At 41.9% G+C, this 24,782-nt stretch overlaps 1 protein-coding gene across 1 annotated transcript in view; it reads left to right on the top strand.

Moving 5' to 3' along the window:
• The window catches only part of LOC138259672 (cytochrome P450 2F3-like), a 159,728-nt gene that overhangs the window by 112,717 nt on the left and 22,229 nt on the right, over positions 1–24,782 (top strand). The window contains exon 7 of the mRNA XM_069207545.1: positions 11,868–12,055. Within this exon, the coding sequence (XP_069063646.1) occupies positions 11,868–12,055 (188 nt within the window). The remainder of the gene's footprint in view (positions 1–11,867; positions 12,056–24,782) is intronic.

Here is a 24,782-nt window from a genome sequence, read left to right as displayed (position 1 = left end):
ATACAGTAATAATTGTTATTCATTCCTTTTGTACCACAGTACTTTTGCAAAAGTTCAAATTACATCATGAGGAGAGGCGTGGCGCTGAGTGGATTAGGGTATTGTAGAGTGGCATAATTCGCCTTTTCTTGCCACATAATTTAATCAACCCTGCCGCATAATTTGGCACTCCCCTACTGCTTAATTCCGGTGGTCCTGGCTTTTGTGATCCATCATCTCCATGTACTGTGGTATCTCACAAAGGTACTGCTGTATACTGCAGCCCAATATATTGCTATGTTTTTGTCCCTTATTACTTAAAAACAACTGAATCAATTCAGATCAAATAATAAAAAGGACCCTTCCAAACCATAATGTATATTCCTCCAAAAATTCATATAAATTCAGTAAGCCATTTTGTTACTACATCTGTGTAAACAGTCTATTGAAAGTGCATTGGTGGAAAAACGTGTTTGACACCCCCTTTTTAATTTACACCTAGTTAACTGATCATCACAAAATTTTACATCATCAGCATTGTAGTAACGACTACAGCCTGATCAGCTGGATGGATTTACACTAAATTTGTCAGAAAGGTAGCTCTTGGTACACAGAATATGCTATTTGTTATTTGGTGTAAATCAGTTAAAAAAGAAATAAAGGAAATCCAAATTTGTATATCTATGACTGTGGATCCTCCCTAAAGACTTTGGCCCATATTTATACTTTTTGACGCACACCTGCACCAACGCAGTTGTGCGTCAAAACTTTTAACGCCGGCTGACGCCATTCCAACGCGCCATGCGGGCGCCTTATTTATGGAATGACGTTAGCCGGCGCTGCGGACTGGTGTGCGTAAAAAAAAATGACTCACACCAGGCAGCGCCGGCGTATGGGAAAGTGGGGGTTGTGCGTCAAAAAATGGGGCAAGTCAGGTCTGAGGCAAAATTCAGGCCTCAAACCGGATTTGCGCCATTTTTTTTGACGCCCAACCTCCATTGACATGACTCCTGTCTTAGCAAAGACAGGAGTCATGCCCCCTTGGCCAATGGCCATGCCCAGGGGACTTATGTCTCCTGGGCATGGTCATTGGGCATAGTGCCATGTAGGGGGGCCCAAATCAGGCCTCCCCATGCCACAAAAAAATTAGGAAAAAAATACTTACCCGAACTTACCTTTACTTCCCTGGGATGGGTCCCTCCATCCTTGGGTGTCCTCCTGGGGTGGGCAAGGGTGGCAGGGGGTGTCCCTGGGGGCAGGGGAGGGCACCTCTGGGCTCCTTCCGAGCCCACAGGTCCCTTAACGCCTGGCCTGACCAAGGCGTTAAAAAACTGCGCCTATCAGGCTGTGCGCCGTTTTTTAGGGCCCACCCCCTCCTGTGCGTCAAAATGACGTCAGAGTATAAATATGGGGCACAGGCCTTAAAGTTATTTTTTGGAAGGGAACGCCTACCTTGCATATAATTAACGCAAGGCTGGTTCCCCCTTCCAAAAAATGACGCACATGGTGGAATTTTGACGCCCGCGGGGTCGGACGTCAAAGTATAAATATGGGGCAGGGTTTGCGCCGATTGTGCGTCAAAATTTTTGACGCACATTCGGCGCTAACAGAGTATAAATATGCCCCTTTGTGAATAATAAGAGCTAGTGCAGAGATTTGCAGAGTGCTGATTGGCTGCCAATACTCCAACCAGGAAGAGTTAGCAGTCATTTTGGGACTTGGTTTTGGCTGACTCCCTAAAACAAATGTGAAAGAAAAAGAAAAGGGGCCAATGTAGGGACACCGTGACCCCTTAGCTCCGGTGCTTTGGTCCCTGAAGAACCACACCAGTGCAAAAAAGTACTTTAAAAAAAAACAAGGACAATGTCGCAAATTCGCGGCAACAAAAAAAAAAACAAGTATGGGCTCCTGTGCTGGTTTTAAAAAAGCCCCTGGGTGGGCCAGGTCCCAGGGGTTGTAAAAACTAAAGGAGGGGGTGCACCGGGCCTCCTCCTGGGCTTATTTATGCCCTGAGGACTGTCACCTCCCCGGGGCTTTGATTCAATTATATGCGGGGGCTGCGTGGCTCCCTGCAGCCCAGGGGACAGCCACCTCTCTGGGGCTAAACTAACAATTAATGCAGGGAGGCCACACAGCCCACCCAAAATACCAGGGACTGCCACCTTCCCAATGCAAAAGATTAAATTAATGTGCGGGACCCCATTGGCCTCCCCTGCAGCCCTGCGTACCAACACCTCCCCGGGGCAAGAGAGTAATTTAACATTGGGGGGGGGTCTAATCAATTAATCAATCAATCAATCAGTATTTGTAAAGCGTGACTACTCACTGGTCAGGGTCTCAAGGTGCCCCCCTCACAGCCCAGGGTGCTCAGAAAAGATAAGGAAGGGAGTCCGTTGCGGACCCTCATCCCCAGGGACCATCACCGCCAAAAATATGGAAGGGGTGTCGCATGGCCCCCCTCAAAGAGCCAATAATGGCCTTCAGGACCGCCACACTCCAGGGCTGGTTCCTGCTATGTCCCTGGGTGCCCACCCCTGGGACATAGCTGTTGGCTCTGGCTTGGCGGGAGCTTTGACAGCTCCCACCAAGTCAGAGCAAACATTCTGGTTCTATCTTTCGCTTGCTGGAAACAGAGGTTTCCTCTGTTTCCCTGATCACACAGATGCGGGCAGGGTAACAGAGGAAATTATTGCTTTTGCAGACAGGGAGCTGCATGTTTAACAGCTCCCTGTCTGCCAAAGCAATGTTTGCTTCCGCAGGAGGCAGGGAGCTGGCAGTGACTGCGGGAGCCTTCAATTTCCGCCCGCAGGTCCCTTTGCACAATGGGTACCCTGTGTGGCACCCAGGACAGATGGCCATGCCCTGGGGTATGAGGCCCCTGGGGCTGAGATCTGCTCAATGGGGATGGCTGCATGGCCCCCCAAAAACAATTATAAGGATGGGCCCCTAGGGGATAGGGTCCCCGGGGCCAAAATTGGCCAGGTGCCATCTGGCTCACCTCCTCCATTTATTGAAGGCTGGGCCCAGGGGGATGCGGTCCCTGGGGCTGAGGTCGGCCCAGGGAGGGGGGTCACGGGCTCCCCCATGGAATTGTAGTGGGCCCCAGGGGATGGGGTCACATGGGCTGAAATCAGCTAGTGGAGGGGGGCGCACGGCCCCCTTCTCACCACACTGGACATTTTACTCAATGAGGTAGTACTTACTAACTTGCCAGTAGAAAGTGCTCCAGTTGGATAGACATTTTGTGAAAAACTGTGGATTCTTCTTGGATAAATGAGCAGTTGAGCTTCCGTTTTGGCTATGATGCTCATTTGACAGAAATTAAACCCCAATGGGAAGCACTTAGAAATATAAATATAGTAGGTGCTCTAGTTGAAGGTCCACTTCTGGAAAGCACAAATGATCATAACTCCTGGGCTTGCTGAATGCAAAACAAGGGTGTTTACTCTGTGATTCCATTTTAAAAAACAATCAGAAATACTTTGTGGAGATGAATGCATCCTTCATCTATTGGAGAGCAATCTGACACTTTCACACCCACATAGACCCTCTCATACCCACTCTCACACCCAGACAGACACTCTCACAGCCACTCTCACACCCAGAGACACCTTTTCACAACTATTCTCACACCCAGAGAAACAAGCCCAGGGGCCAGCTCCTGCTGCGTATTGCCAAAGGCCAATGAACTGCTAATTACCCGAGATATTACATCACTCATGACAACTTTTATATCAAATTATTGACTGAAAAACTGTGCATGGTGGGGGCGCAAGTTATAGTCACATTAGGCTGCGAGCTATAGTTACTTGAAATAAATCTAACTATAACTGCAGAATTTCTCTGGTTTTGTGCGAGTAAATTCAGAACCTAACTATAACATCCCTGTAACCTTTGGCTTTTTCAAGTGAATATATATATATATATATATATATATATATATATATATATATATATATATATATATATATATCAGTGGAATACAAGAGGAACTGATCTTAAAATACTGTTAAAAGACCTGGAGAAAGCACACATTATGGAAGTGAACAAATGGTGGGAGAGTGTTAATTTAAAGAAATATATAGAATGCAATTGAATTCCAAGGGGACTGCAAATATTTGTCCTACCAACACTTAATGATATGGATTCTGACTTCTTGAAACAATGGCAAATGGATACAGCTGAATGTTCAAACAACCTGATGAATACTCTCAACACTCACGTGATAGAAGGCTTACACAAGCGACAGAAAAAATCAAAGATTTAGAAAAAGCCTTTGAAGATTACAGAATGACTGAAGAAGGGATAAGAGGCTTTCAGGAACTAGAGAAGAGACTGGACAAGCACGAAAAAGAAGTGCAACAAAAAAAGTTAAAAAAACTAATAGAGATAAGAATGACTACATTGCAGGAAGATGGTACACATTTGCAAGACGATTTGATGCAATGTATAGTAGACAAGTGATGGATCAAGTCCAAGATGAGATTGAAATACCTTTGGACCCCAAACTCACCTTGGAGCGTGGGAAGTTCTGAGGTAAGTTCGGGGGATGAGGGAGCCTGAACAACACAGACCAATGTGGATTTTCCAGGGGAAATGAGATTGCTGCAGATGTCAACTCGAAGGAGAGGCAATGTAATGATGAAGCCAGAAAATCAGATCTACCGAAAAAAACAAGGCAGAGCCGGAAAAGGAAGAGGAAATAGGAACACAAGAAATAAATCTAGATATAGACGGTAATCTTGTAATCAACCTGTCCTAAAAGACCCTCAATGACAAATATATGATCCTTCTGAATAAAAGCTTGATATTCTGTCCCAGTGCAGGGATGGATTTGGCAACATCAAGGATGAATTTGCATAAGTTCTGCAGGAAATTAAAATTGAAGAAATATTTTGCAGATAGAGCACATAGAAGGAGGAATGGAGGACCGGGTCAGCCCTTGCCAAATTTGACAGTGAATGATATTATCCCAATTCGTGATCTATGGGAATCAGAATGGGAAACAAGTATGATACCCATGATGCATGATGAAGTTCTATCAGACAGACGGTTATGTATGGAAATGGGAGTGGACATTGATAGATCACAAGTGAGTGGATGCAATGTGAAATCCAGATTTTGTGCCCAACTGCGACCAGGCAACAAAGTTGATGTATTTCAGAAACTGATGGCTGATGATCTTAGAGACATCATTAGGAAGGAAAGACAAAAACATCATGGATGTACATTAAATTTGACCAAAGATGACTAGTGGGCACTGTGGGATTTACAGAAGGGCACAAATATTGTGATAAAGGCCTCAGATAAAGTGGGAAACATAGTTGTTATGGACCGTAGTGGATATAGTCAAGTAATTAGAAGGCAACTATGGATTCAAGACAGGTATGAGAAATTGCAGGAGAATTCAGCAAGAGAAATTATGGGGAAATTTCATGATAAATTGAACAATTGGCATGAAAGGGCCTGTTGGAAGATGAGGAACTCATGTATATGAAAAAAAGTTATCCGACAACACCAAAAATATATGTGTCACCCAAAATACACAAGAGTCTGGATAGTCCCCCAGGACCTCCAACAGTGAGCTCATGTGACTTGGTTTTAGAGAATGCATCATCCTGTTTCCATATGTGACGGCACTCCCATCTTACATGAGGGATTCCAAGGATTTCTTAAATTGGATCAATGGTATAACCTGGAGGCAAGAATATATAATGGAAACAGTAGATGTGGTGTCACTGTATATCTCAATAAAACATGAGGATGGTCTAAGAGCTTGTGCATTCTTCCTACGCAGTAGGTCATTGAGTCTATGGGAGCACACACAGATGCTGCTTGAAATGATGGAGTTCTGTCTCACTAATAACATCTTCATCTTTGAGGAAGAACATTACAATCACAAAAAAGGAACAGCCATGGGAACAACGTCTTTTGCTCCAACCTATGCAAACCTCACGATGGTCTATTGGGAAGCAGAATATGTGTGGACAGAGGAAAATGTGGAAGTCCTAAATAAAGTAATTCTTTGGGTCCGTTACATAGACGATCTATTTCCAATTTGGGAAGGTGAACAAACTGGAGATGTTTTTAAACTCATTGAAACATAATCCATTTGGATTTCAATATATGTCTGAGATAAGTAAGGAAAAAATTACATTTTTGGACATTGAAATGTTAAATGACTGTATTAAGATCTGCACAAGTCTATATCGCAAACCCACAAGTTGTAACAGTATTTTGTTTGCCAATGGTTCACATCCTAAAGCCCTGAAGTGGAGTGTGCCATATGTTGAATATTTAAGAGCTAGAAGAAATTGTCCTGAACTAAGTGATTTCACAATACATGGTGAGAAGATGTTTCAAAGGTTTGTAAAAAGAGGGTACCCGATAGCTGTATTGGACAATGTAATGAAGAGAGCTTTGGAAAAGCATAGGGAGGATCTATTAACCTCAAGGAATGAAAGGGAAAAGAAAAGCAATCCAAATTTCTTATCAGATATATTATGGACTACAATCGCTCAGATAACTAAATTAAAACAGCCCTGACGAAGTATTGGAAAATTATATAGAAAGATGAAGAGCTAAAAGAATGGGTAGATGAGCATCCTAGAATCAGTTATAAAAAAAATAATCTTTAAACAATTTGCTGGTTAAAAGCTACCTACCTCTGCAAACAAGTGGGGCAAGAAATTGGCTCCAGATAGAGTTTTTTTTTTTAAATGAACCAAATGTAAATCATGTCGATATGGCAAAAACATGATAGAGTTTAAATGTTTTGATGATTCCATGAGAAAGATCAGAGAACGGATATCGTGTGAAACCCTGTTTGTTGTCTATACCCTAGAATGTGGCTGTGGCAACAGATATCTAGGGAGTACTGTAAACAAACTGAAATTGGGCATATTAAAATATCTAAGAGCAATAGCCAATAAAGACTTCTCCTATGTCATGGCCAAGCATTTCTGGGAACAGCAGAAAGGGGAACCTAAGGATCTCTGCTACTATGGGGTTTATCGTGTGGGGATGACTGTAAGAAGAGAAGACCATGAACTGACCCTTAGGAGAGCAGAGCTGAGGTTGATCATGACAATTGGAACAGAAATATCTTGGGGTCTAAACACAGATGCTGAACTTTATGTACATTTATGAACAAAATATAGAAAATCAAGAAGGAATCTCCTATTCAATCTAATGATGTACTGCTCAGGGATAGACTACTGTTATATTGACACTATTGGGAACATATATATTCCCACAGTCTCTGGGATTGACCATTGTTATAGTGATTCTGTCTGTAACATCTGTGTTCCTATAATCTCTAGTCTATTTACCACCACAGAGTTTGCACATGGTCGTGAATATGCATATTGTTATGAGACCAGCTGCCTACTGAGAGGAGGAAATGGGCAGTGAGGACTTGGTAAAATCAGTACTTTACCGGAGTAAAATCATGGGATGTAGCAGAGTTATTTCTATTTCATTAATAAACGGAGTTGATGATTCACTTTTATGATGTATGTCTTGAGTGGGTCGGGTTGTCATCACATTGTTGATTGTACTTTACCAATAGTGGATGGGCCTAACTCAATGAGGAGGATATTTGATTGGAATAACAACTGTGGAATGAAATATGGTAGCTATTCTCCCTCCAAGGTTTACTCCACATCTTCGCTAGTATGAATTATATTATTTTTATATGATCGAGTGCACTCCACCATCTCCTATATATGAAAGAGATTGACCAAGTGAAAAATATTATATACAGCATAGATATCAATATTTGTATCTATAAGTTCTGTAGATGTGTACCTGTATGTAAGGGTATAGGTGTACAAGAAAAGAAACAGAGAAAAAAAGAAAAAAAAGGAGTATGCTCTTTTAAATTGACGTTCTGCACTGCACTATGGGAAGGCCCAGTCAAAGGCTTTTGCCGAAACGCGTAGGCCAGGTTTTTTTATGTGGCACCTCGCACTTTGCACTATATAATGATTAAATAAAAAAAAAACTTTTGATGCAAGTCTTCATGTACTGGATTGTGCAGTTTTTCTGGATTTGCCTGGAGTTGAAGATTGTGCACTGGGGCAGGAGTCCTTGGAAATTCATATATATATATATATATATATATATATGTATATATATATATATATATATTTATATATTTAGCTTTGCAACACCGAAAATGCCCTTCGTATGGCCCGGGGCTTGTCCAGCGAGCGTCACCGCTGACTTAATGTATATTCCTATCCATCCATTCTCACAATTCTCGGATGGCAAAAACGCAAGCCACACCAACAGAGTTACTTGCTAGAGAAGTTTCAATGCAAGGAAAACACCGTCCTGTCCATTTAACTTAACTTACCTTTTTTCCACCCCCGAATCACGGAGAACGGGTAGTTAGAGCAGTACATGCAGTACATTGTGTGTGTATATATATATATATATATATATATATATATATATATATATATACATCTCACATAACAGGAACCAAAACTAGAATGCTCACTCAGGAGTTTCGGTAAATGTATATTTTACTGCATGCTGTTCATGTCGCATTTCGATCGTCAAAGGCATCTGGTCACATAAACACATATGCTATGAGTGTGCGTTTAAACATTGTGTACCCAAAAACAAACAAAGTACTAATCCATACAGAGACAATCAAAACAGGAAAAAGACAGTGGTCATCTTGAAATGTATCAAAGCCAGTGTTTGTAAGTACATGAAGTATCAGAACTCCACTACAAACTATACATGACTAAGGCCCTCATTCTGACCTTGGCGGGCGGCGGAGGCCGCCCGCCAAAGTCCCGCCGTCAGGTTACCGTTCCGCGGTCGAAAGACCGCGGCGGTAATTCTGACTTTCCCGCTGGGCTGGCGGGCGGTCGCCTTCAGGCCGCCCGCCAGCCCAGCGGGAAAGAGGCTTCCACGATGAAGCCGGCTCGGAATCGAGCCGGCGGAGTGGAAGCTGTGCGACGGGTGCAGTTGCACCCGTCGCGTATTTCACTGTCTGCGCAGCAGACAGTGAAATACATTTAGGGGCCCTCTTACAGGGGCCCCTGCAATGCCCATGCCAGTGGCATGGGCACTGCAGGGGCCCCCAGGGGCCCCGCGACCCCCCCTACCGCCATCCGGTTCCCGGCGGTCGGACCGCCGGGATCTGGATGGCGGTAGGGGGGGTCGGAATCCCCTCGGCGGCGCAGCAAGCTGCGCCGCCTTGGAGGATTCAATGGGGCGGCGGTACACTGGCGGGAGACCGCCAGTGTTGCCGGTCCGACCGCGGCTTTACCGCCGCGGTCGGAATCCCCATTGGAGCACCGCCGGCCTGTCGGCGGTGCTCCCGCGGTCCTCCGCCCTGGCGGTCTTTGACCGCCAGGGTCAGAATGACCGCCTAAGTTTGTTCATACATAAATAAATAACTTCCAAAGTGGGAATGGAAAATTACCTCTCAACTAGAAAAAAAGGGAAGAGGAGGCCACAAAATTCAATCATATAACCAGATGTGTATTAACCCCCTTCAAGTTATATTGATAGCAGTCAGTTTAGCATACTAGGCATAAGTAATGACCAGAGTAAAAAATCTTATTGCAGTTCAAGATGCTACCTACTACTCCCAGTCTGTGTACAAATTCTGTCTATATTAGATTTCATTGTAACTCTATAAATCCTGGCACAAACATAATGGAACCACATTTCAGTATAAATAATGTAATCAAAATCAAATGCTTGGAGGAGTGGGCATCTGGACTGTACACATTTCTAAACAATATAAAACAGACATTATCATTCTATAGAAAAAAGAAACAGAACAAAGAAGTCAGTCTTATCTACACATTATTTTCCTGATTAAAGATGAAGCTGACGGTAGAGGACCATCCTGCAGATCTTCATACATTCCTTTTCTCCTGTGATAAAACAACAAACACAAAATTAGAACGAAGTAAAACTCTTCTCTAAAAACAATCAGACCTAAATAAAAGTACATTTATTGAGGTCATTAAAATACACCCAAGACAAGACAGAATGGCAGATAGACTTAATCATCATGTAAGAGTACAGCCACCTCTTCTTCTCCCCTTGGGACCTTAGTTTCCAGCTCTAATATGAGCCTTGGTTTCCCTTTTGGGGAGTCACTATGTTCTGTTCCTTCCTCTCACGTTACTCAGTGTCTGTTATATAGCAAAAAGGAAAGGAACAAGTTTTTCTTATTGTACTTCTCCTTAAAATGTCTGGCCACTGGGTAGTGAAGATCTTCATTCGTGTTGACCCTCATATGTTCCATCACTCTTCTCTTCAGCATGTTGGTCGTGCTGCCCACATATCTCAGACGGCACAGACACTCTAAAACATAAACTACATACTGGGAACTGAACATAATAAATTGTTTTATCACATATTTCCTCCCTTCTTTGGGGACAGAGTATTTTCGTACCATCTTTCTGTTCTCACATGGAAAGAACGTTGTAATGTGTGGTCCCTCAGACTTGTGTGGGTGTGATATCACTGCATACCAGAATATCTCTTAGACTATTACCTACACTGAAAGTAATTTGCAGTCTGTCCCCATTTCATCACCAATATGAGAATCATTTCTGAGAATGTCCAAAGGTTTAGCAAAGATACTCTGAACTCACTGTTGTATGTCAGTATGACACTTCCAGCTGTTTGGTCATCAGTAACATTACTGACATTATTGTTGAAGAAGGTTTCTGTCCTGGTTTCATTTTTCATTCTCTCTCTAGCCTTACTCAAAACCAATCGTGGGTATCCCCTCTTTTTGAACCTTTCTAGCATAGTGTCCTCCCCCCACTGATAGGCATCCTCTGTGTTACAGTTCCGTTTTGCTCTCAGTAGCAACCCGTAGGGAAAGCTTCACTTCAAGGTTTTGGGATGGCTACTAATAGCATGAAGGAGACTGTTGCCTGCTGTGGGCTTTCTGTGCAGGCTGGTTACTACATGATTATTCACAATCTCAATCTTAACATTCAGATACACCACACAGTTCTTACTAATAGTGTGAGTAAATACCAAATTATGTGGATTATCATTCAGTTTAATGAACTTCAATTTTTCATAATGCAAACTAAGATGTTATTACCATACCTAGACCATATCTCACTTTAACTTTTGTTCTTAAGTGAAAAAATATATATATTGTATCATCTTTGACTTTTCTCCTTCTTAGAGGCTTCCCCCCAAAATAATTATTTCTGATTTAGGGGGTCCTTTAGGGTTTTTCACTTAGGGAGAATCACCATAAATTACTGTTTTTTTCTACCACATGAAAAACAAGGTTCTCCCATCCCAGTCGGAGGTGAAGGATGCAACATGTACCAGCTGGTCATTAGCTGGCTCCAGTGCTCTAGGTCCACCTGGTCATTTTGACGGTCACTGTTGGAAATTACCATCTTTTTGTATGGTGAACCCCCAGGTTTTTCCCTTTACTGTTTTTGCTGGCAAAAGAGCTACAATTGGTGTACCCCTAATTGGCATATTTAAGTTACTTTTAAGACTCTGGTATAAGATACCAAAGTTTAACCTGTGCCTGTAAGTTAAATGTCACATGTGGACTGCAGCAACCAGTGTGCCACTGCACTGCATTGCCTTACACCATATATACAAGTCCATGAAAAGCCACATATAGCAGCTTTGCGTGGCATTGTAGATATAGGCCTGTGCAATGCGCCACCAGTGCATCACAAAGAGTGATGCACCAGTGGTTCACAGGGCTTCTAAATAAGCCTCAAGGTTTCCAGATCCAAGGTGAGCAACTTGTCCAATTGTTCACACCCCTCTTCAATTTGCAATAATTTGTCTTGCTTTTGACAACACAACCATGATGTGCACTAATTGTACAATGGTATAATGACCACTTCTTCTCTCACCAGAAAAGATACATCAGGAGATCGACAGAGTGATTGGCTGTAACCGATGCCCTTCCATAGAGGACCGAAGCAAGATGCCATACACAGATGCTGTAATCCATGAGGTCCAACGATTCAGTGATATCATCCCAACTGGGCTCCCACACGCTGCGACTCATGACTTCCAGTTCAGAGGCTACACGATTCCCAAGGTACTTGCAATATCTCATGACTTCCTCATTCAATTGTTGTTAAGCTTTAGTAACTATTAACCTTCTCTTCATATGATTTATGACATCATATCTGACACTATAATCACCACTGGCCAGGAGGAGAGAAAGTGTAGTAAGAGTATGACTCTTGCTGTCAGTCATTTCGGAGATATCATCCCAACTGGGCTCCCACATGCTGCGACTCATGAATTCCAGTGCAGAGGCTACATAATTCCCAAGATACTTGCAATATCTCATGACTTCCTCATTCAATTGTTGTTAAGCTTTAGTAACTATTAGCCCTCTCTTCCTATGATTTATGAGACCGTATCTGACACTATAATCTCCACTGGCCAGGGGAGAGGAAGTGTAGTAAGAGTAAGACTCTTGCTGTCAGTCATTTCAGAGAGTCAGCACAGTTGGTCTTTGGTTATGGGATCTAGCTGGTCTCTGTAGGGCCAGTACAGGTTTTCCAGATTGACTTTAATACAGCAAAATGTATCCTCATGTCTTCATGGTGGGCAGAAGGGGATGGTGGAACATAATGATTCATTGGTTATGAATTCTTACTCATGGCCTAGGGCCTGGGTATAAGACTCAAAGACTGGCAACTACCAAAGCTTGTAGGAGATGGGTTGTGTAGTGTTCCACAGAACAGGTGCCACTTGCTTCAGAATTGGAACCAAGAGAATGTGAGATGTCTCCCTCATTGAAGCAGGGGCTCAGCAACTGACTAAGGATTTGTGCGAATTAAGAGAAACTGGTGTTTAGTTGAATAATAGGCTATAATTGTGTTATTGTTATTGTAGAGATTGGAGCTCTGCAGGTCCGTAGCCACTGGAGTGTGGTACAAGTCAGTCATGCTGTTGCACAAGTCCCATTTGCAGTAGAGCATGAGCATTAAACTTTCTTAAGTGTCTGTTGGAGAGGCCTGGCAGATGAAATATTGAGTAACGCCTTGCTCCACACTACACAGCACCTTCCTCTGAAGAGTGGCCGCAGGGGTGCAACAGGGGCATCAGAGCTCAGGGGTCTGAGGGCACCACTGCACCTGAATTATAGCTTTACTAAATATTGTGGACAATAAAAGTGTTGATACACTTGATATTGGACAATATAGCCATAGACTAAGTATTAATAAATGCAGAAATGCAAAGTATACATGGCAGTTAAAGAAGAAAGTAATTATCCACTCTTATTATCCTGCAAGCTTGGGAAAAGAGCCAATTAGTACTACCTCTTAAAAAAATTGGGAGGTCTGCAGGAGTAGTAGCTGTCTCTCACCTGAAGAGTTTGAAAAATGGCTCAATTTTTCTGCGATGCTCCTGCAGCGTTGTCAGAAACAGACTGTTTACAGATGGCTATCTATGATTTTCCCTTTGTGCTGAGGATCAAGCTGACTCAGCCAAAGAATCTAGAAAAAAGGTTGTTAACATTTTTCTGGCTGATAGGGCCATTCAGCCAAAAAATACAGAAACACATTTGTATACCCTTTTCAATTTGTTTGCGCCTGTTGTTTTTGAGAGACATTGTATTATCTGTGTAGGAAACCTTTGTATGATCACATGCATTGGGTCTTCTGTACCCACCTCTTTCCATTTCACATTTGAGGCCCTGATTCACAAAGGTAAGTTACAGTTTTGAATATGTTTACATTTTTGAGTAAGTTTACATAAACTTACTACAAAAGCATAAGGTACATATCTCTAACCCCCCTCCCTCCCAGAGTAATGCAATTGGTTTACGTTTGTCTTCCAAAAACCCTTTCTTAACCCTCTAAACACCCCACTTACTCCTCCCAAATCCTGCTCCCTGTAGTATTAGGTATGTCTCTTTTCCCACCAACTCCCCTATGTCACTCCCACATTTACTACTAAAGTCTATACTTACATCTCTCGGGACGCCACAGTCAAGGCTGAGAACACCACACACATAAGTGTAGGCAAAACTTACACTTTGTAGTATATTTTGTAGAATATTTTTAGTTTGTAGTTTATGAACCAGGCCCTGAAACTTTACTTGTGGGCTTAGCATTCATTATATTGAAATGGATGTATGGCTTATACCTGAGGGAAAAAAAAATGTTTCTCTTAGTTTCTGCTGATTCATATTGTGACTAGATGCAATTGTGCATTCTCCACACAAGTAATAGGTGAAAATGCTTAGCATGGGTTTGAAGTTTACAGTATGGCATAGGTTGGGCACTAGGTCTTTTAGAAAAAGATTACATTGGAGGTTAGTTGAAGTGAGTCAATGTGATTATTCGCAAGCGTCTGCTTATTCTTTGAAGGGACTTGTGTTTGACACAAAGTTCTTGGGCACACCAAATTACAGATGACTGATGAGCATAAGGGCACTTACTATTCGGTCCTCTGCAGTCCTAATATTGTAACATAGCACTTGGAATACCAAGCCTGCTCTGTATGGTAACTCCAGAATGGTATATTTCAACACTGTTAAGGAATGTTTCTGGAATTATAAGGAAAGTCATGGTTTCCACACCTATTTCCACATTTTAGGCCTGATTCACAAAGATAAAAGTAAACGTTTGGTCTAAACTTAGACCAAACGTCTAAATTTACAACTTTGGAATTTTACAAAGAGCATTTATGAGTACTATCTTTAGGTTTGCACTCAGGCGGTGATCCCCAAATGAGGACCTAATGATGGTACTCATAAGTTTAGACCAAACATCTGAGTTTACTTCTGTGATTCAGGCCCTTTCTTTCCACACAGAGACTCTGCCCATTTTTTCCTTAATGATATATTGTACACTGAAAATCCATCGACCCAGATTTACTAATACTTTTCAGTTGGGTTTTTGTTATAAGAGCGATGCAAACCAGTGCAGTATTGAATTGAGATTTACCTTTCAGCACACAACATGTTTTGCACTGGAAAGTAGCCCCAAAGTGATACAAAACAGCATTCTATGCTTCATTACACTACTTTGTGTTCCCATGCAACCACCTCAAATTTTTGACACAAAGCACAACCTTATAAAAAAAGGAGACAGGGATTTTTTTCGAACAAGTATGCCTCCTTGAGCAGGTGTAATGTTGAAGAAAATATTTATTTTCTCTGTTAGCACTTTTTAATGAAAAGACAAGGATATTTAATTTAGATATGTTTTTGTTCACATAACCACGCTTCATCTGACATTACTAGGCTGAAATCAGCGTGCATTGACATTCATTTTGCAGTGACAGATAAAAATATTGTTTTACAATTTTATTAATGAGCTTCCTAAGTGTGTGTGTCTTGTCTGTGTCTTTTAATTTCAGAAATAAGATGAACTAGAAATCATATCATGGTACAATTTAGTTGGTGAACTGAAATATATTAATTAGTGTTCCACTTGAAAGAAGCCATGTGCAGAATGTTCCTATAATTGCAACAAATTCAAGCTTCTTCCCCTGAATCTTCTCTAAATAGCTGTATTTCATATTGTTTTTATTTGTTGTATAAATGTCAAGCTATTCCTTCAGTCCTATGTATACTTCCTTATAACATAGCAAAAAAGTAGGAATTAAAAATAAAGTGTTTCTTATTTGACAGATCATATTTTCTAGAAAAACTATTAGTGGATGTGTAAGCAACTTTATGAGTGGAGCCCTAAGATATAAGATCTCACCATGTCAATAGTGTACTTTTCACAGTCAGAGACCTTTAAAATGTACTCTTTTTGGGAGATGCTCAGACTTCTTGCTTACTTCCATGAAGTGAAACTTCACATCGGTCTGTACTTAGGCTTTCAAACTGAGGAGCCTCTATGTCATTTGGCTTGCTGATTTATACTTAGCCTTTTCTTACACTTTGAATCATGCAGACTATGTGCTAGTCTGTCTGTTGAATTATAGTTAGACTTTTTCTTGACTTTTGGACTGAGCAGATTTACACTAGTCCTCTCACTGAACGGTTCGGAGTATTTTCTTGCTTTGAAAATTTACCTTAGATTTATTCCTCCTGCATGCGCATTATTTGATTCATTATTGATGCTAATCCAAATTGAACTATCTAAACTACATTTGAATAAACCTTTATAGTTTTGACTTTTAATTTTATCCCGTGAAGGTTTTCTTAAATTGCACAGTGCTGTCATCTATTGAGATATGCATGGCTCTGGCACCGCCCCTCAGCAAAGCCTTGACAGAATTGTGGTGGGGTAATGTTGGCAATGACCACATTAACTTGCAGAATTTTCATGATTAACTAACAAATGTAAGTATTGAATGTTTTTGACCTTAGAAATTGTTAGGAGTTACAGAATTCTGAAATTGTTTGGAATAATGTTAGTATACCTGTTGGTTTTTAAAAAAAGTTGGATTGTGTGAATATTGATAGGGCCTTGAGTGATGATGTGTTTTGCTTACAATGCATTGTCTTGCGATATGTGATTTGGAGTGAAAAAATAGGTTTTGCTCAAGCCTCATAGCGTGTTATATCACTGGTGTTTTGTTTTGCACATGCATCAAAAACTGCATTGCATTGTAATACATTCAATAAAATACTAAGGATGTTTACATTTGTTTTTGGTGAAGAGATATTGTGACCTTATGTAACCTATGTGCAAAGGTTTTTGGAGTTATGTATAAAGGTTAAAGATTTTTAGAAATCTAAAATCTCAAGATAATATTATTAGATTGTCTGCTGCACAAAGGCTTTTGAGGCACACAGGGTTATAGGTTAAAGCTTTATGAAATCCTTATTAGTCTAGCTGTGTATGAGAAATAATACGGAAGTGTTTATTCTGTGCACGAGGAGAGACAGGCTGGCTCAAAGGGTAGGTTGCTGCTAGTCAAGAGCCTATCTTGGTGTGATTGAAAGCACTCAAGATGGTATCGCTTTCTGTGGTGAGTTAGATTATCTGTCCCATATCCCAGAAGGCATACAAAGGTTTTATTTGTTTTGGATACTAACATGTATTGCGTTTTAGCTCTTGCTTTGAAATCAGGTTGTGATCAGTTATATTAGTAGTGTGTGTAGTGGGAAGTTAGTTTGAGATTATAATATATACACTTTTGAAAAAGTCTGTGATTCCTACCCATAGGAGAGAGACCCCACCTCTGATTGGTAACTCAACCCAAGATGCTCCTTAATTCAGGTATACACACATGCCTCTGGCTTAAAAATGGAATCAAATTACTGTTGATGATAACAAAATTACTATTTTCTGTGAATGGTACGTTTGAAGTGGACAAAGATGAGAATTTGAGATATGTCTTTTTCGTGATGAAGCCGCAGCCCACAGAGCGAGGCCTTGAATAAGTGGGATTACATAACAAATGGGAAATCACATAAGAGATTGTTAAAAGGACAAATTGGTAAGGCTGTCATTAATTGGTTGTATGTGAGGTTGTGTTTATGTAAGAAAGCATGACACCAGGAAGTTTGGGTGCTTTTCCTGCAAATATAGATGAAAAGGCAAACGGAAAACTAAAGATGGCAAAAACAAAAATGAGAAAAAGAATGAGGATGACACTGAGGGAAAAGATAAGTTTATGGACAGATCACTGACTGAGATGAAACCACCTCTCAATAATGCAGGTCATTTATAAATGCAAGTCAAAGGGATAGGCCCAGGAGGGTGGAGTCTTTGAAGAGATGAGGTGTACTCAAAATAAGATAAAAGTGGTGGGTATTATTACCTTCAGAATAAATGGGGATTTAGAAACAATTGTAAAAATGGGAATTTATAGTGACAAAATGTTGACATATAATAAATAATGGGTGCAGAAGTGGGAAAATGTGTATGGAATGCATTTGAGGAGCTTAAGCAATTGGTTAAATAATTATTGTGGATTGAATCCTAAAGAGAATCTGAGAAAAACTTAGAATAAAATCTGTAGATAGTGAATTGAAAAAAACAAGATCTCAAGATCTTAAAACCTTGTGAGAAAATCTTGAGAGTTACTAGACAAGATTAACTTAAAGAATGTGAAGGTGTAGTAAAATACAGAGAAGAGTGTAAAACGATCATCAGAAACCTGAATTGAAAAAGAGTAAAATGAAGAAAAATGTGACTATGAGTTATTCTGAATGTGAAGTGTTAGTTGAAAAAAGGGTTCCATTGAGAAAAGTACAGGGAGGAGCATATGCCAAGAAGTGATCCTTACACATTAACAAATAATTTTCTGAATCTCAGATAAGAGCCATAGAAGTGGTATACAGAAGTGGGAAGAACTGTTACTATTTCAAGGGTACATTGGGCAGATATGGATACTCTATTTTCAATTGTTGTGCCTTGAGATATGTGAGCTGGGTGTTTGACTTTAGTACAGTGGCCAGAAGAAGAACCACAGAGTGCAGGCCCTCATGACACTTCATCAATTATTCTCAGTTTCTTCAATATCTATATTATTTAGATAATGTTTACAAAGCAATATAATCAGGTAAGCGAGCATTTGAAAACAAAGACTTTCCCCCCAAGCAACTCAATTGGTCAAAAATGTGATGGGTGTAAAATCCAGATAAGTCAGTGCATGCATATTATGAGAGATTGATGTAGATTTATAGAAAGTGTAGTGGAGTTGATGACCACGCAAAAGCAGGTGTTTTGGGATTTGTCCCTGCATTTTATTTAGACAGCATCAAGAGATTAGTGCTCATATTCAGCAAAGCATGGTGTGTTGGCAACTGAAATTGTTAGACAACATCTTGTCCACATAAAGTATTATAGAGACTGTTGCTATGCTAAAAAGAAAATGATGAAGAAGTAGTTGCTAGTGGCCCAAACAAAGGGGCTTATTTACAATCACCTTGCGCCACTGGTGTATCACTTTTTATATGGGAAAAAGTGACACATCAGCTGCGCAAGGAGCTGGTAAGCCCCATAGTATTTTTAGAAGGGGGTAAATGTGCTTTTGAGTCACCTGGTATTGGTGCCGATGTTGGTATGCAAGGTGTTAATGTACAAGACAATGGTCTGTAGTGTGTGCAAGGTGGAAATGGTGGTCCTCAGGATAGAGATATAAGATTTAGTAACAATGCTAATTTGATCAATGATATTAACAATGCACAAATGAAAAATAATCGGTGTCACAGCCAAGGGATAATGGGCACTGGAAATGGGAAAGCAGCTTTGACCCACATAGATTTCAAAATGAGTTGCAATGGTTCCCCAAATGCAGCAGAATACAAATCAAATGGCATTGAATTGGCTGACACAGTCAGTGGTCCTAGCCTTACCAACCCCGGAATCTGCCTTTGGCCGGAGTCTTGAAACAGTCCATGAAAAATAACATGCAGGGATTTGAGCTAAATTTCAGATTTCAACAAAAGATTCATTGATTAAGGATACTTTTCCACAATTTGCAGCTACACTTGGAGTACCCACAGGACTGAGTCAAGTACAATGACGGTTGCTGACAGTGGAGGAGGATTGCATACTTGGTGCAGTCCCAGACTGAGACCTGGATGGCTCTTTTGTGGAGGAGAAGTGAATGGCCATCCTGCATAATTTTGAATCGATATAGGTGCCACCGCTCTATGATTCGGCTGATGGATGTTAGTACGCTACCAGTATCAGGATAAGACATTGAAGTTGCACACATTTCAGATAAACAGGATAATCATTAAGGGCCAGATGTAGCAAAAATCCAATTTGCGAGTTGCAAATTGCGAGTCCTTCCGACTCGCAATTTGCAACTCGCAAATTGGTATGCAGAACGGTGTCTCAGACACCGTCTGCGAGTCGCTATGGGGTTGCAAAGACCCAACTCATTAATATTAATGAGGTGGGTCGCAAATTGCGGCCCCATAGCGACTATGGGCACTCGCAAACATGGAGGCCTGCTGTAGTCAGCAGACCTCCATGTTTGTGACTGCTTTTAAATAAAGCAGGTTTTTTTTTTAAGTGTAGCCCGTTTTCCTTAAAGGAAAACTAGCTGCATTTAAAAAAAAATCCGAAACCTTTAGTTTCGGTATTTTTTCAGGGCAGGTAGTGGTCCCTTGGACCTGCCCTGAAAAAATAATTTGTGGTCCATTCACAAAGGGGAAGGGGTCCCATGGGGACCCCTTCCAATTTGCGAGTGGGTTACCATCCACTTCAAGTGGATGGTAACTGCGACACCATTTGCGACCGCATATGCGGTCGCAAATGGTATTGCATACCACTGCAAATTGCAAATAGGAAGGGAACACCCCTTCCTATTTGCGATTCGGAAATGCATTTTGCGAGTCGGTCCTGACTCGCAAAATGCATTTCTGCATAGGAAACACGCATTTGCGAGTCGCAAACGGCAAATTTTGCCGTTTGCGAGTCGCAAAGTGTTTCCTGCATCTGGCCCTAAGTTATAATCAGTGAGGCAAGTTCGGGTAATTTGTTTGGTCACAATCTCTTTCGTAACCTGAACTGTAAGAGTTACTGCACACTATATGGTGTTTGTATTCAAAGGCATGATGAAGACTTAGATTTCAAAATAAAACCACTAGAGACAAAGGTTGAAATGTTCTCAGTGCTATCTTTAGAATACCTACCTCCTGATTCAAACATACTGTGAAGAAAGTGATTTGGGATTTTACAGCAAAAGAAAGTGGATTAATTTAAAGTGCATAGCCAATGCAGATTGCTGTAAAATTGATTGCAGTGTATGGCCGTGCTTCTCAATGCATGCTTACTCATTAAGTAGAGGAGGGGATTTCACTTGTCACTGATGAACAATTGAACAGTGCATTTTAATAGAGGCACTTGGGAGCCCATGTAATTCTCCAGACATGAGAATAAAAAAAAACCTTAGCATTTGGTATGAATACTGCTGAACTAATGGAGATACGGCTAAAACAGGAAGCTTAGGCAAATTTTAGAAATGCACAGGTGCATTCTATGTGAAGGATGACAGAAAATATGTTTCAGTTATGGTTGGAATGAGTGAGTGTAAGTATAATTATATAGTTGATAGAGATTTAATGTTGGATAATGATCCCATATTTATAGATATTTACAACATCTGTGGTGAAAATAGTTATTTGAGTATTCCAGGTAACTGGGTAAGTAAAATTAAGGGCCAGCAGTGAGGTATGTTTGTGCATGATAGCAATACAAAAATGAATAAATATATTAATAATATAACTAATATTGCGTGTCGAGACACCAGTGTCTGGGAAACAGTTGATTTATGATTTAGTAAGATTGGAAAATGGAATATGGACAATTTATAAATGGTTTGATGATGTTGATGGTGGCTTTCTAAAAAAATACTAACATCATTAATAATGTTATCATTTAGTATTTTCAATCTAGATCTATTGTTATCATTTTCAGAATGCATTTGTTTTAGGGGGAAGTCTAAAATGTGTTTGTGAAAAGAAGACTATTAGAGAAAGAAAGAGAGAAGAAATTGAACTTGATGACTGCAAAGCCATGGTTTATGATGAAATAGAAACCTTGTAGAAGACAACATTGAAGAAAGTGAAATTAATTGATGAAGTGTTGTAGTCTAGTGAAGTGTAGTTTGGTGATAATTCAGAAATCATCAGAGAGAGAAGTGTTAGAACATTTTAGTAAAAGGGTAATAATGCTTGATTTGATTGACGCAAGAGGCAATCTTCACCTCAAGCCAGCACAAAACCTACACCGATACCACTGAACTCCACTGGACCGACCACCACTGCTCCCACTTCTCCTTCGCCAAATCCCCTTCACACCACCAACAACACTCGATGCCTTACAGCTTGTGGGACAAGATCCCCACTGAACACCTAAACTCTCATCTGGCACAGAACACCCCCGCCCATGCCAACGACCCCAACACTGCTGCCCACAATCTCACAAATTGGATAACTACCTGCGCAGACACACTCGCCCCCCTCAGAAAAAATATCACCACCTGCAACATCAAGAATGCCCCATGGTTCACCACCAAACTCCACTACTCCAAACGCAAATGCCGCAAAGCCAAGAAAGCCTGGTGACAGGAACACTCAATCACTAACTTCTCCACCCTCAAAACCACCATGCGCTCTCACCACCAGCTCATACGCACCACCAAAAGAGCATACTACAAGGAACGCATTGGTAGCAACTCCCATAACAGCAAAGAACTCTTTACCATCATCAAAGAGCTCTCCAAACCTAAAGCCAGCAACATAGACCCCACACACACGCAACGACTCCCTCTCAAACCACTTCCACAGCATGATCCTAGACATACACAATAGTTACACAACACACACACCCCCCACCCATCCAACACAGACCCCCGTCACCCCCCCAACCTACTCACCACCTGGGCCCCAACCACCATTGAAGAAACCGAAACAGCTATGAACTCCATTCACTCCGGACCCCCCTCTGACCCCTGCCCCCACCGCATATACAACAAAGCCAGCCCCACCATCGCCCCCAAGCTTCGTGACATAATCAACACCTCTTTCGACACCGCCACCTTCCCAGCCTCCCCTGGAAACACACAGAAATCACTGCACTCCTAAAAATGCCCAAAGCTGACCCATACCACCTCCCCAACTACCGCCCCATCTCTCTCCTTCCTTTCCCTGCCAAAGTCACTGAAAAACTAGTAAACACACGCCTATCCCACTTCCTGGAGGAAAACAACACACTCGACCCCTCCCAGTCCGGTTTCCACAAGAACCACAGCACGGAAACCGCCCTCATCGCATGCACTGACGACATCAGCACCAGAGTTGACAAGGGTGAGACCATCGCACTCATCCTCCTAGACATCTCCGCTGCCTTTGACACAGTCTGCCGACACACTCTCCGCACACGGCTCCACAATGAGGGATTCGACACAAAGCCCTAGACTGGCTCACCTGCTTCCTCACCAATAGAACCCAAAAAGTCTGCCTCCCTCCTTTCCAATCCACCACCATCAAAATCATCTGCGGGTTCCCCCGGGGCTCCTCCTTCAGCCCCACCCTCTTCAACATTTAAATGACCCCGCTCACCAACATCCTCCGACCGTACAGAATCACCACCCTCTCCTACGCAGACAACACTCACCTCATCATCTTCCTCACCCGCAACCCCACCACCGCCCAAACCAACCCCCATGCCGCACTCCTCGACACCGCCACCTGGATGACAGCCAACCACCTCAAGCTCAACTCCAACAAAACCGAAATAATCATTTTTGGACCCAACAAAACCATATGAGATTAATTCTGGTGGCCCACCGTCCTAGGCCCCGCGCCCACCCCTGCTAACCATGCATGCAACCTCAGCATCATCCTTGACCCCTCCCTCTCCATGACCCAGCAGATTAACGCCGTCACCTCCACCTGTTTCAACACCCTCCGGAAGCTGAGAAAAACCTTCAAATGGATTCTCCTAGAGACCAGAAATACCTTTACCCACGCACTCATCAGCAGCAGGCTAGACTACGGTAACGCCCTCTACGCCGGCATCACACTCAAACTCAAACTCAAACTCCAGAGAATCCAGAACACAGCCGCACGCCTCATCCTAGATCTCCCTCGCCAGGAACACATCTCACCACACCTCAGATCCCTTCACTGGCTCCCCATCGACAAGAGGATCACCTTGAAAATCCTCATCCACGCACATAAATCCCTTCACAACACCGGCCCAACCTACCTCAACGAAAGAGTGAACTTCCACACTCCCATCTGCCACCTCCGATCTGCTGACATCGCACTCGTCACAGTCCCCCGCATCAAACACACCACCACAGTAGGCAGAACCTTCTCCGACCTCGCCCCCAAAGCCTGGAACTCCCTCCCCACCGACCTCCGCAAGACCCAGGATCTTCTACGCTTCAGAAAAAAACTGAAGACATGGCTGTTCGAACAGTAACTTCTCCCCCCCTCAACCCCCCCCAGCGCCTTGAGACCCTAGCGGGTGAGTAGTGCGCTTTATAAATTTTCTGAATGATTGATTGTGTTTTAGTTAATATTACCGCGCTTCAGTTGAGGTATAAAGGTGAAATAGTGAGATAAGCAAGGGAGATGCAATGTACTATAATGGTGAGGTGGAGAGAGCGGTAAAATGATAAGAAACACATAAAAAGACAGAGAATGAGGAGAAAAAATAGGCAGTAAAAAGAGGCGGGTGGAGGGTAGTAAGAGAAATGAGATGGCGATCGAAAAAAGTTAATTAAAGAGACAGATGTGAGGCAGAGAAAGAGAGGTGAAGACAATACAATGGCATAGAGAGAATGAAGTGGACAGAGTGGGTGATGTAGAAAAAGAGGTAGGGTAGGAGGGAAGATGGGCAGCTATATAAAGAGAGAAGAGCAAAGTAGAAAGTTGAGTTGAAATAGAAAATGTGATTCACAGCAATATGATATAAAGATAGACATAGAAAGTGATGATGTCATGAGGGGCAGTTAGATGGAAAAGAATAAAGTGTATTGAAAGTGGTGAGGTAGTAAGTGTGGAGATAGAGACAGCAGAGATAGACATTGAGGCAGGTACATATATATGTAAAGATAGGCAGAGGGAGAAATAGAGAGGGTGAGATAAAAAAGATGTAAGGAGAGAGACAGGGGACAGAATGATATGTGAGGTTGTGATAGAGAGTTGGAGGGTTCAAAAAGAGGTGACAGACGTCATCAGAAAAAGGCATAGCTAGGAAAGTAGTAGAGTGAATGGCCCATATTTAGTGATTGGTGAGGTGGAGAGAAGGGTGGTCTGGAAATAGCCAACTTAGCCTACGCCTTGAAAAGGCTCTGATCAAGGTTTCAAGAAGTATTTAAAGAAACATGAAAAGCTACCTACTCTTCCTCAGAAGGCAGAAACATAAGTG

Source organism: Pleurodeles waltl, chromosome 9 (assembly GCF_031143425.1).
Source record: "Pleurodeles waltl isolate 20211129_DDA chromosome 9, aPleWal1.hap1.20221129, whole genome shotgun sequence".
NCBI classification, from domain to species: domain Eukaryota; kingdom Metazoa; phylum Chordata; class Amphibia; order Caudata; family Salamandridae; genus Pleurodeles; species Pleurodeles waltl.
This window is presented reverse-complemented; position numbering and strand designations above follow the sequence as displayed.